Raw genomic sequence first — 13,962 nt, forward strand, 5'->3', positions numbered from 1 at the left:
CTGCTGCTGTTAGCTGTACATTTACCTAAATCCACATCATATCACACTGTCTTATCCCATTGTCTTCTGTCTCAAAGCCACATACTACCCTCCCCAATGTTTTTTTTTTTTTTCTATTTTATTCCAGTACTCTTTCCCCTATTTTTCTCTCCCTGTGCAGAGAACAACACAGTAAGCCTGGAATTGCCTATCCTTAGAAAAGTCTGCTTGCAGGATTGGCCTGTGCCTGGGATTTAGCAAATAAACAGTTCCCTATATTGTTATAAAAGTTTGCTTAAATGACAAGGATGTTTTATTGTGCCCAAAACTGTTTGAATACTTACTTCTGGAGAGTCTAGAATTTTGGTACGTGCTAGTCAGAGGTCACTATGATCAGTTCTTGGTACAGTCTTCATTTAATGTGTCCTATATGACTCCATTGGGGAAGACCTTTTGGAAATTTCTATCTAGTTTCTTCTGGATTTTTAGCCTTACCTACTTTTTCTTGTTAATTTTGATTTTATAAACTGTAACTATGATGGTAACAATGACTTAGTTATTGCATTGTTTGAGTAATGGCCAGTCACCAAGCCTGTGAGTGGTGTTGGAGATGCTTGACTACTCTTGTTTCTTTCCTTTCGTTTTCTTTCTTTCTATCTTTATCTCCTCCATTTTCTCTTTTTTTTTTTTTCCTGGTTCTTTCTCAGCTGCTTAACATCTAACTTTGATACTTCAGGAATTCATCATCTGTTTCTAACCACCTTAGGTATTTTTTAAATTACCAATTCTAGAAATTCTTTCCTTCTTAAATTAAAATGCCATTGATCAACATTTCAAGTTCCAAAATTAACTAGATTCATTTTACTTCTCATGCTTTGAAGTCATCATTTTGGAACTCTGCAAAGCAAATATTACAGTACCAAAGTAAGGTAAAGAGATTTACTTTGTTACTAGAAATTACATGGCTAGATTATTATTACTGTTCTTACTATTTTTGACAATACTGAGCAATACTCAGTTTGTACTTACTAAGCAGGCATGTTACTCCTTGAGCCATGCCCCTAACTCTTTTAAATACAGTGTTGAATTTATGCCTGGGCTGGCGGGACTCTTGATTCCCCTATTTATATTTCCACACCCTACTTTTTATTGGTTGAGTTGGGGTTTCCCAAACATTTTGTCAGGATTGTTCTTGAACCTCTGTCCCCCCAAATTCCACCTTCCTAGAAGCTAGGATTATAGTTATGAGCCAGTAGATCTGGCTTTATTTATTTATTTATTTATTTTTTAAGTGAGATCTCACTGTTGGCTTCAACCTGCCCACCTTTATACCTTCAGCTTCCCAAGTGCTTGAAATATGGACATGAACAACTTTAGCTGGTTGACATTTAAAAACTGCTTTTCATGGTCATTTGTGTTGATGTGTGCCTTTGGTATCAATTATGTGGGAGGCAAAAGTCAGAATCAGCAGGGGAAAATGTTAGGAAGACCCCCATCTCAACAAACAAGCTGAGTGTGTTGGTAGATGTTTGTATTCCCAGGTGGGAGGGAGATGTAGTTGGAAGGCCAACTCTAATTAAAGGGAGTATTAAAGGGACTCCTATCTGCAGAATAGTTTAGGAGTTTGCCGTATGTGGTAAAGTGTTTGCCTAGCAAGTGCAAGGCCCCGACAATACAAAAACAAAACAAAAATTTAAAAATTCGCTGGGAACTGGTGTCTCATGTTTGTAATCCTAGCTACTCAGGAGGCTGAGATCTGAGGATCATGGTTCAAAGCCAGCTCAGGCAGGAAAGTCCTTGAGACTCTTACCTCCAATTAACCACCAGAAAACCAGATGTGCCGCTATGGCTCAGGTGGTAGTGTGCTTGCCTTGAGCTGAAGAGCTCAGGGACAGCATCGAGGCCAGAGTTCAAGCCCCATACCAACAACAGCAAAAAATTAAAAATTCATTTTGAATATACTCATAATCTGGAAAAGAATTATTAGGAAGAAAGAAATTACATTGTAATTTAAAAATACAAAAGAGAGCATCAAAAAGTCCTACTATAGAGCTTTGAAGGTTTAAGGTTGACTAAAAATTAAGGCAAAAATTTCAGTTAATATAAACAGTTTAGAAAATACATATAAGGAAGTTTTCATTAATTTTTATTTTCATAATTATTCCTTTTTAACAATTTAGCTGTGGGTTTATTTTGTTAAAGGTAAGATTCTTAATACTTTTCTATTTTTTTACTTAGTTTGTGATGAGACAGATGGGTCCTTGTTACTACAAGAGAGTACAATGTTCTTAAAGTAGTTACATCTTCACAAATTGACTGTTTACGTAAAGGCCTACTGTTGCCATTTTTTCTTCTGATTTTATGAAGTGCTTAAGATGCTACATAAAGCAATTCTTTTTTTTTATATTAAGGTTCCTTTAATTGTGGCTATTTCTTTACATTCATCCATACATAAAGCAATTCTATGCTAATTTGTCATGGGGTTTATTATGGGTACTTTATTTGAAGATTAATGTTAAAAAGTATGCTTTAGTTTATACTACTTTAACCCACAACTTTTTAGAAATAAAGTACTTCTAGTTGTAATTGGCCTGAGGCATGTTATTATAGCTTAAGTGATGTTTATTTGAGGTGACATCACTTCAAATGATCCTAAAAAGACAGGAATGCTTTACTTGTTGCTAGAACCATTTTAAGACTCAGCCAAATAAGTTTCACTGTGTTCCTTAGTGTATTAAGCCAATTAAAATGCTTTTTAATATTTAGTTAAGTAGAAAAATTGTTTCCTACAGTTCTTATTTTTAAATTTTTACTACTTTTGGCTGTACTGGAGTTTGAACTCAGGACCTTCATATATACTATGTAGGCACTCCATAACCCCAACCCTTGTAACTTTATTTTCATGTAGTATGTCTAATTCTATAAAATTTTGGTACCAGATGACAAAAAATAAGTAGTTGAAGATATTTTATGTTGACTGTACTGTAAATTTATGATTATCATTTAACAAGAAGCATTTGATATGGTTTCAGGTCTACTAAGGCAGTTGCTACAACTTCAATTCATACTGAAAATCCAAGTACTGTTTCTTTTTTTTTTGCTAGTCTTGGAGCTTGAATTTGCAGCATGGGTACTGTCCCTTTGCTAAAGACTAGCATGCTATCACTTTGAGCCCCAGTTGTACTTTCAGCTTTACTATGATAAATTGGAGATAAGAGTCTCACAGACTTTCTTGCCCAGTCTGGCTTGAACTAGGATCCTTAGATCTCAGCCTATTACACCACTGGTACTTGGTGCAAGATGATTAAATAATGATATGAGCTGGGCGCTGGTGGCTTACACCTGTAATCCTAGCTACTTAGGAAGCTGAGATCTGAGATCACAGTTTAAAACCAGCCCTGGCAGGAAAGGCCCTTATACTCTCATGTCCAGTTAACCACCAGAAAACGAAGTGGCACTGTGGCTCAAGTGGTAGAGTTAGCTGAAGAGCTCAGGGACAGCACCCAGGACCACAGTTCAAGCCCCATGGCTGACTTAAAAAAAAAAAAAAGTGAGCAATAATTCACAAATGAAAGTGAATCAACAGTTTTTCCCCCATTCTTCTGTATAAATGCAAAGTATAATTAAAATAGATTGTAAAAGCCACCTTAAATATAGGATATTTCAGAAAGTTATAAATTGCTGGTTTCATCCTAGGAAAGCTGCATTAGGAGAAATCTTTTGTATCCTTGTCTTTGTTTCCTTGACACAATAGAATATCCATTGTGACCTTATATAACTTGGTATATAAGTAACTCTAGTTACTCATTGCCATGCCTCCTCTCTGTGCATTGATTTCCAAAGTAAAAAATGAAATACCAATATGTGTTCTTTGCTCCCTTTCTCATTCTTCTTTTGCTTAGGCATTCAGTATATATTCATTCCACATTTATTTCCACATTTATCTGATGTATTTCTTGTGTACAGGTTGTGTATTAGACGTTATAAAATGAATAAAGCATGGGCCTTGCCCTCTTGAATCTTATATCTTAATTTCACGTGTTGCTTCATTCTGAATATGAGAATCAGAACTATTTTTCTCCTTAGGATTAAGTTCTATATTAAAAAAAAATAGCTGGGTGCTGGTGGCTCACGTTTGTAATCCTAGCTACTCAGGAGGCTGAGATCTGAGGATTGCAGTTCAAAGCCAGCTAGGGCAGGAAAAGTCCATAACTCTTATCTCTAATAAACCACCAGAAAACCAGAAGTGGCGCTGTGGCTCACATGGTAGAGTGCTTGCCTTGAGCTGAAGAGCTGAGGGACAACACCTAGGCCCAGAGTTCAAGCTACATGACTGGCTAAATAAATAAATAAATAGAGTTTGATTCCTTTGTGAGGAAAAAATTCCTTTCCAGGATGATAGAAAATTCCACGCAAATGGAATGTTTTACATTCTTTTGAAGTGAGTTATAAGCATAGGTGAGAGGTATTGCATGTATCCTATGGTTTGTCACCAAGGAATTTAGTAAGCCAGAAGTATTTATCAGCAGAATTCTACAGTGCTTAGTAAGGAAAGCAGGATTTTAGTATTCTATAAAAATCAGTAGGCCTACATTTATGTTTTGCTACTTTGGTTTTTTCCCCCCTCTGAAATAATTTAGTGATGTAATAAACAGTAATATGACATATACATGATAAGTTCCCATAGTCTGCTGCATTACAGGACACAAAAATGGTGATTTTGCTTAAGTACTTATATTAACTATAGAATATTTATGGTAGAAATGATCATTTTTAATAACTATACTAGTATGTACATAATAGGACTAAGAAAGGAGGGCTTTAGAAATATAAATGTACTTCTGATATTTGTGGTTCTTTATCTTTTTTTTTTTTCTTCTGGTACTGGAACCTTTGAAATCAGGGCCTTGAGCCTGCTCAGCTTGTTTGCTTAGTTGATGCTCTTATTACTTGAGCCACACGTCCAGTCCAGCATTTTGTTTTGTTTTGGTTGGTCATGGGACTTGAACTCTGGGCCTGGGCTGCTGTCCTTGAGCTCAAGGCAAGCACTCTACCACTTCAACCACAGCGCCACTTCATTTTCTGGTGGTAAATTGGCGATGACCTTCATGGGCTTTCCTCCCTGAGGTGATCCTCAGATATTAGCCTTCTGAGTAGCTGGGATTATAGGCATGAGCCACTGGCACCTGGCTCAGTCCAGATTTTGCCCATCAGTTGGGCTGACTTTGAATCTCAGGTCTCCTGGTCTCTGCCTCCTGAGCATCTAGGATGATAGACAGGAACCATTGGTGCTTAAAATCTAATTTTACTTTTCTTAGTCCTGGTGCTTGAACTTAGGGCCTGGGTGATGTCTCTGAGCTTTTTTACTCAAGGCTAGCTAGCACTCTCCCACTTTGAGCCACAGTGCCACTTCCGGTTTTCTGGTGGTTAATTGGAGGTAAGAGTCTCACAGACTTTCTTGCCTGGCCTGGTGTTGAACCACAATCCTCCAATCTCAGCTTCCTGAGTAGTTAGGATTACAGGGGTGAGTCACTGATGCTGGCTTGTAATCTAATTTTTTAACAGTTCTGTTTAAATATATGTGTCATGAAATTTACCATAAAGTGTGTAGCTCAGTGGATTTTAGTGTATTTTTAATTTGTATTGTCATCCTAAACTGTAGTTTAATTTTTGAATTTCATGTGAAGAATAACTACTGAAAATTGAGTTTTCTTCAAAAATTACATGGATTTATAGAGTTTGAGATGTTGGATTTGGAATTGGATTGTGAATATCGGTACTTAATGCCACTGAATTGTATCCCTAAAACTTAGATGGTTAAAATGAAAAATTTCATATGCCACAATTAAAAAGTTAACCATTATGTGAAATCAGAATACACAGTTGAACTTTAAATTCTTTAGCAATTTAATTTTAAAAGTATATGCCTTTAGTATTTTTTCTCAGAAATGTGTGATAGCAAAGATACTTTTGTTTACTAAAGAGAAGAATTGAAAACGGACACATAAAATTGTTGTAGGTACTTTTTTTTTGTAGAAATTGAAGTAAAATTAAGCAGAAGAGTGAAGGCAATTAGTTTTTTATGTTTAGTTTGCTGTCTTGAAAAGAAAGTGCTAAGCAATGCTATATCATTGTTTAAATAGAGGAAAAGTAAATACAACACACATCAATGCATATCTAAGGTTACAAAATTGCTTATAGATGCATGGAAGGATTTCTGGAAGGAGGTAAAAGAAACAATGTTCTGAGCGAGAGAACAGGTTGGTTAGGGTTCATGCATGAGAATGATCTTTGCCATTATGAACATGTGTTATCAATTAGAACATTGTAAATCTGAAACTTCCTGATTCCAGTGTCAGAATCGTACAACTATGTTCCTTCCTACTTGGCTTTACTATGTAGCAGGTAGAACTTCAATGAAAGTGGTTTGAAAACAAACTATAGTACATACATTAAAGTTTTCTTTCTAGGAATTGACTATGGATTAAGTTTGCCCCTTGGGGAAGACTATGAACAGAAGAAACATAAATTAAAAGAAGAATTGCGCCAAGATTATAGACGTTATCTTACTCAGGTAATAAGTTGTTTTATTAAATTGTGTCTTACGCTTCAGAATTCATCTTCTAAATTCTTAATATTAGATACATGTGTTAATTTTCTATGATTTCTAGCAAAATCATATAGCTAAAGTTAAGTGGCATATATGACATTGGTTCTGAGAACTTGTGCCATGAAATAACATAGACTTTTTCCTGGGGGTTTGATTCATTGGTAGAATGTGGGCTAAGTATATGTGTAAGGTCCTAGATTTGTTCCATAAATGGGATGGATGAGTAGGTTATAGTGAGTGACAACAGACTTGTGACATTTCAAGTATGGAAGTAGGTCCTACTTTTAAATGATTGTTAAGTTCTGATTGTCCCATGTTTTCTGTAAAGTTTCATGGTTTGATTATGATTGCTCAATCATATATTAAACTGACATGTGGAATTCTAGTTGCTGATTTTTTTTTATGAGCTAATAAGCTTTTTACATTTCGTTGAACATGTTTAGTAACTACTAATAGTTTTTTTTGTTTGTTTGTTTTGTTTGCTTTAGAAGAAAAACAATTTAAGGGAGGAAAGATTTATTTTGGCTCACAGTTTGAGAGTTACCACTGTAGTTGGCTGGCTCTGGGCCTGTAGTGAGGCTGAAACACATGGCCCAATGATATGGTAGAAGGTTGCTTGTTTGATGGCAGATAGGAAGCAGAGGAGCTTAGACAGGAAAGGGCAAGGAGAAGGTAGGTATATCCCCTGAGGATGGTTTCCCTGTGATTTACTTCCAGCAAAGCCCCACAACTAAATTTCCAACACCTCCCAAAATAATGCCACTAGATGGGCACTAAGGATTCCATGTGTGAACCTATGGGTTTCATACTCGAACTATAACAACTAGCAAAGTCTTTGCTTTGTAATTTAAAGTTTTATCTAGCAGAATATAGCAGTTATTTTAGGTAATTTTGTCAAAATTATTAGTTAAAGGTTTATTGTAAGTTTTAGAATGTAGATTACTTTTTATGTTACAAAAATATTTTAAACAATCATGTTTCTAGACATCCAAGATATTCTTTAGTTTTTCCACTACTAGATCATGTTTGTATCAAATGCACATGTGGTTTCTTGTTTATTGTAATTTACGCATGGACAGAATGGACTTTGACTGAATATATTTTTCAATGGTCTGTTTTTCTTGACTTTAGGGCATTACCCAAGCAAAAAGAAAGGTAGGGTTACCTTAAAATGTTTTCTTTTAGTTTAGCTTTTTAAATGTAGTTTTTAATTATTTACATATATGATTTAACCAATTAGAAAAAGTTTCATTTGTTTCTGAGAGTTTTGGATGGTATCATTTTGTATGTTTGCTTTTAGCAAGATGATGATCTATGCATGATAATTTTCCATTAGTTCAATCATTACTTTTGATTCTTGTTGTGTATTTGTTTTTGTTACTTTCTTATGCTGCTTTTATTAATCTGCAAATGTTTTCAACATGCCTTTTGCTAACCATATTATGCTTATCACAAGATATTTGAAAATAATCAGGATATTTGAAAATATTTTGAACTGCATGTTATTGGAACATAGATTATTTGGTAGTGTTGTAGCAAAGCCTATCATTTGTGCTTATAAATTTATATTGGAAAACAAATTTTTGCCAAGCACATTTATAAATATTGGAAAACATGGAAATGAATCAGGAAGTGTGGATCATGTCTTCAAGGAGCTGAGACTGTAGCTGTTGGGATAACACAATATTCATACAATTTGGAAAGTGATAGCTACAGCAAGAAATATACAATGAGACAGACTAGAATAGTGGAGGGTGTCACTTTGAAAGACATTACAGGACAGGTTGAATTGATGACAGAGTCATCATTGGGCAAAACTAAGAAAACTTTTCACCTATAGTTTGTAGGCTGACAGGAGGACTTGGAGGCTAGATTTTAGGTGTGTGGATGAGAACATGTACCAGATTTGCTAACCTGACTGGATCAGATATGATTTCTTTTGAGAGTAATGAGAAATAATACTGTAGAAGGATTAGATTAGAAAACAGTTTTTAATTTATGTGTAATAGGCAGTGGTAAAACAATATATTTCTGTAATTAGCCTGTGAAGAGCCCAGTAACTATTTTAGGACAATTTCTTCTACTTGTTTGAGATTCTCATCTCACTGTCTTAAATTGATTGCTGTTGTTGTATCTTCACTGCTCTTGTTGCATTAATTCACAGTCCATTTTCCATGCTACGGTAAAGAATGGTTCTATCATTCTGAAAGTTCTGAAAGGCTAGCTAATTCATTCAGTATTGCACAAAGTGTGTTAGTAGATACCATGACTTGTCCTGGATACTATTACACCACTTATTAGGCACAGCTATACAAAGGGTAACAGCTAACTGATGTATACCTAGCCTTTCTCAATGATTACTAAGTATAGGGTCAGATAAGAGATAGCCTAGGCTTTGGTGGCTAGCACAGCATATATGGCTTACTACTTTAAACTTTGTCTCTTAGGACTTAGGATAAATGCTAGAGTCACCTGGTAGGCAAACTGTTGGTTACAACCAAGATGACTGGTTATCTTGTTTGTTTGTTTTTTTGGGGTCCGGTTGTGGGGCCTGAACTCTGGACCTAGGCGCTGTCCCTCAGCTCTTCAGCTCAAGGCTAGCGCTCTACCACTTGAGCCACAGCGCCACTTCCGGCTTTTTTCTTTTTGCTTATGTGGTGCTGAGGAATCGAACCCAGGGCCTCTGGCATGCAAGGCATGCGCTCTACCACTGAGCCACCTTCCCAGCCCCAAGATGACTGGTTATCTTAACCTGGATCCCCACAGGAGACAAAAAAGGAGCTGAAAGACAAGGGAGCACCAATCTTTACATTTAAAGGAATGTCAAGGTGTTTGTTTGTTTTTTTTGCCAATGGATTATAATTGAATATAACATAAGAACATAATTGAGGGGCTGGGAAGGTGGCTCAGTGGTAGAGCACTTGCCATGCATGCCTGAGGCCCTGGGTTCGATTCCTCAGCACCACATAAGCAAAAAAAAAAAAAAGAATTAAAAAAAGAATATAATTGAGGTAGAAGGTATTTCCTTAAAGTGACAGTAAAAATCTTTGGAAGATATCTGAGAAGGTGGGACTTGAAAGGCAAACAAGAGAAAAAAATTACATTGAATGTGGAGAGATGGCTATAGGTACTTGTATTGTTTGGATATGTGTAGTTTCTAAGTCTTATTTCTTTGTTTTTTTTGGCTTCTTGCTTTAAGATGTCATGGATACTTAATTAAAAAATATATTTTTTTTGGCCAAGAATAGCCACTAAAAGAAATATCTGTATAAGTTTTAGAATCAATAATACTTGACTGTCTAATAATGCAGAAAGGACATAGTCTCAGGAGAACAGTTTTAAAATTGAATTATTAAATTAATATCACAAGCCCAGGTTTCTGTCCTGAACCTAAAACTTTTCTATCTGGCTATCTACCAGACATTTTCATTTATGTTTTAAGACTATGTTCAAAAGAGAATCCTGTTAGGTGCTGGAGGCTTGTAATCTTAGCTACCCAGAGGCAGAGATCTGAGGATTGTGATTCAAAGCCAGCCTAGGGAAAAAAGTCTATGAGACTCTTCTCCAGTTAAACACCAAAAAGCCAGAAGTGGTGTTCTAGCTTAAATGGTAGAGTGCAGAAAGACTCAGGGACAGTGCCCAGGCCCTGAGTTTAAGGTGGGATACAGGAGAGTGTCCTGATTGCCATTTTTTCCTACTCTTCTCTCTCTCCCTCTTCTTCCCCCTCTCCCCCTTTCTCTTCCTCACCCCCCCCCCCCCCCGCTGTCTCTCCCTCTTCCTCCCTCTCTTCCCCTCTCTCTCCCCCCTCTGTCTCTCTCTGTCTCTATCTCTCTGTCTCTCTGTCTCTGTCTCTGTCTCGCCAGTCCGGAAGCTTGAACTGAGGGCTAGAACTCTACCTCTTGAGGCACACCACCACTTCTAGCTTTTTCTGTACTAAGGAATCGAACCCAGGGCTTCATGCCTACTAGGCAAGCACTCTACCATTGAGCCATATTCCAAGCCTGCTACTCTCAACTCTTAAAATCCTGAACTCTTGGTAGCTTGCTCTTTTTCATTATTATTTTTGGATTACAGTTTTGACCCTCCAACATACTTGTGAATCCCAAATGTATTGGGCATATAGCAGGCACTTACCATTTACAGAATGATTAAAGAATAACTAAAATTCAAGTTTTTATGAAGCTACATTGTCATTCTTATTTTTCATTTATTGAAAATTTCAAACATTATCCTAGACCTGTATTGGGAGTGAGAAAGACTTATGAAGGAAGATTTATAACTGTCTTATGAGTGTTGGAATTCTGGCCTCTTTTTTGTGCATGAAATGATCAGGCTTATATACAGGGAAAAAACTGGTTTCAGGATCACTATAGTAATGTGTCTTATTAAAGTTACATACAACAAACTTAAAATGAGCTTTTGTAGTGCAACTAACTTTTAATTACAGATGTTATGGAACTTTATTAATAATTTTTATTAAGCACTCTTCCTATTATTAATTATTGTGTTTCCATATAGTCAGTTTTTTTTTGCCTTTGGTACTGGGATTTGAATCAGGTCCTGAGTGCTGTTTCCTAACGTTTTTACTCAATGATGGCACTCTACCACAGTTCTATTCTTTGGTTGTTAGTTAAAGATAGTAGTTTCATGGACATTTTTTCTTGGGCTGGCTTTGTACCTTGATCTTCAAATCTGAGTAGCTCAGCCATGGACACCTGGCTATTCAGTGTTTTGAATGTAGTGTTATTATAGCAGATAGTACATTGTATGGTAGTTATATTTCTTTTGCTAACTAGGTTGTTAATCTCTTGTTTCCATATTACTGAAAATAGTACTTGGATAATATTAACTAGTCAATAATTGATTATTTAATGAATAAAAGCAGAGAACCAAAAAGTTAGCATCTTGATCGATTTGATCTTTATAATATAATAAGTGATACTGTCTCTGTTTACAGATGAAGAAACTTAGGGAAGTTAAGTAATTAGTGTGTTAGCTGTATGACTACCAAGTGTCGCTATCAGAAAGTTGGAGTTTTTTTTTTTAAATCTTCTGTGGTTAATTTATTTTTGTGTGCTGGTCCTGGGCTTGAACTAGGTCTGGGTACTGTCCCTGAGCATTTTGGACAGTGTTCTACAACTTTAGCTACAGATCCACTCTTGGCTTTTTGGTGTTAAGTGTCTTATAGATTTTCCTGTGTGGAATAGTTTTGAACTATGAGCCTCAGATCTCAGCCTCCTGAGTAGCTAGAATTATAGGTGTGAGCCACTAGCACCCAGCCTTGAATAAGACTTTAAAAATGAAAATTAAGATCTGAGTTTTCCTTTCAAGGATTTGTTGATTGAAAAAAATTCCATATTTTTCCCTAGTCATTTTTGGTATGCTCTCTTTGTTGCCATTTCATCCTTACTCTTGCTCTCTGTAATGTAGTAGATTTGGATATAGAATGTAAAGGAATTTATGAAATATTTTTAGAGGCAACTAGTTAATATATATATTTTTATGTGTATGTGTACAGAAAAATTTTCTAACCACGGGTGAAACAGACCCATCTACTCTGGGAGTGTCTCTTCCTATTGGTGAGAGGTTATCTGCCAAGGTAGGTGGATAAGGAGTAGTTACTCTGGGTAGTAGTTTTCTTAGGCATCAAGTCATAGGCGAACCTATTACATTGTTTTCTCATACTTTAGTATATATTTCTTTTCCACCAATCTATAGAGTTCCTGATTGTTACTGAAAAAGGTTTGAACATTTTGTTTGTAATCATGTAGTGTGATATATTTATTTGATATGTTGATTATTGTATTTGGTTATACTGAATTGAATATTCAGGACTTTTTTTTAGTATTGGTTTCTTTTTTTTGGTTCAGTATTGTTTCTAAACTACAAAGTTTATGGTATTGTGACATAGTTGTCAGTATTAGGACCATTGAATGTGAGAGTATAGTGAGCTTTTATGTGGGTAAGTATAGAGAATATTTGAAATGTTTTTTACTTGAGTAATACAGTTTTATATTTTAGAGGCAATAATGACAAAGCACTTTATACTTCTTTCAAGATTTAATTTCCAACATAGATCATTAAATAGTATCAAAGACAACATGGACAGTTACTGAGTTTCAAAAGTTAGCTTTGTTTTCTCAATATCTTTACATTATGTTATTTCAGTGATATTAGATGTTTAAAAAATTTCCTAATGTATTAATGTTTCACCAGAGAATTTCTAGAAAAGTATTTTAATGTTTATACAATCTTACTTTCGTATGTTTAAAATACAATGAGAGTCCTTCTTTAACTTTGGCAATGAAATGGTTTGAGTGGGTTATAGTTGGGAGGGGGAAGTGTTTCTGACAAGGAATAAAAGGATTTATTTATCATATTTTATCTAATTTATTGTTATTTATCGTATGTATCTTATATATCTTAGCTGGAGAGACTTAGGAATGATTTTAGATGTGTAGAACTAGTTTATCTAGGATTATTTTTCATAAAGAACAACTAGAATGTATGGATTTATGAGGCATGGTTGTTTGGGAAATAACTTGTACACTGAAATATAAAGTGAGATGTTCCATTACTGGATCAAGTCCCTTCTGTTGGAGACCCCACAGGTTCATAGACCAAAGTATGCAGCCATGCTTATACCTGTGTGGCAAGAGAACTGGAATATTGCAATGATAGTCACATCTTTTCTACTTAATCTTTTTCCTTGCAATGACTTCTCTCCTTCAAATTGCTAATAAAGTTCAATTCTGAGTAAGAGTTCTGATTTGTAGGATTCTGATTTTGATATTAAGGTACATTTTCTTAAAGTTGAAGTAACATGTCTTTTGATTTCTATTTTAAGGAAAGGTTGAAACTTGAACGCAATAAAGAATACAATCAGTTTCTCAGGGTTAAGGAAGAATCCAGTGAAAAGATCAGACAGGTAGAAAAGAAAACTGAGGTAGGTTTTACTTTTAACTTTTTAATATCACAGCTGAATATTTTGTACTTACTTAAAAAAGCCATTTATGTGTCAGATATTTCACTTGCCTTTACTTTTAAGTTTTTTTTGGTTGTTGTTTGTTTTTGTGCCAGTTCTGGGGCTTGAACTCAGGGCATGGGTATTGCCCCTCCGCTTTTGTGCCCAAGGCTTAGCACTCTACCACTTGAGCCACACCTCTGTTTTCAGCTTTTTGGTGATTAATTGGAGATAAATGTCTCACAGACTTTCCTTCCTAGATTGGCTTCAACCCTCTATCCTCAGATCTCAGTCTCCTGAATAGCTAGGGTTACAGGTGTGAGCCACCAGTTTTAGATAAGAGTTGTAGCTGTAGTTTAGACTGTCCTAAAACTTCTACTTTAGCCTCCAGAATGCTGGGATTTTGTGT

At 35.6% G+C, this 13,962-nt stretch overlaps 1 protein-coding gene across 9 annotated transcripts in view; it reads left to right on the plus strand.

The window, feature by feature from the left end:
- Cspp1 (centrosome and spindle pole associated protein 1) overlaps positions 1–13,962 on the plus strand; it is a 122,551-nt gene that overhangs the window by 14,155 nt on the left and 94,434 nt on the right. For 7 of the 9 annotated variants that reach the window (XR_006145236.1, XM_042666373.1, XM_042666400.1 and 4 more), the window contains exons 4-7: positions 6,450–6,553; positions 7,721–7,744; positions 12,108–12,188; positions 13,437–13,535. Coding sequence is in view for 8 of the 9 variants with exons in the window: in XM_042666373.1 (XP_042522307.1) it covers positions 6,450–6,553; positions 7,721–7,744; positions 12,108–12,188; positions 13,437–13,535 (308 nt within the window). In the remaining variant the exon portion in view is untranslated. The remainder of the gene's footprint in view (positions 1–6,449; positions 6,554–7,720; positions 7,745–12,107; positions 12,189–13,436; positions 13,536–13,962) is intronic. The other 2 variants (XM_042666384.1, XM_042666430.1) reach the window with 1 other exon arrangement.

Source organism: Dipodomys spectabilis, unplaced genomic scaffold (assembly GCF_019054845.1).
Source record: "Dipodomys spectabilis isolate Male_0828 unplaced genomic scaffold, ASM1905484v1 ptg000015l, whole genome shotgun sequence".
In the NCBI taxonomy this organism is placed as follows: Eukaryota; Metazoa; Chordata; class Mammalia; order Rodentia; family Heteromyidae; genus Dipodomys; species Dipodomys spectabilis.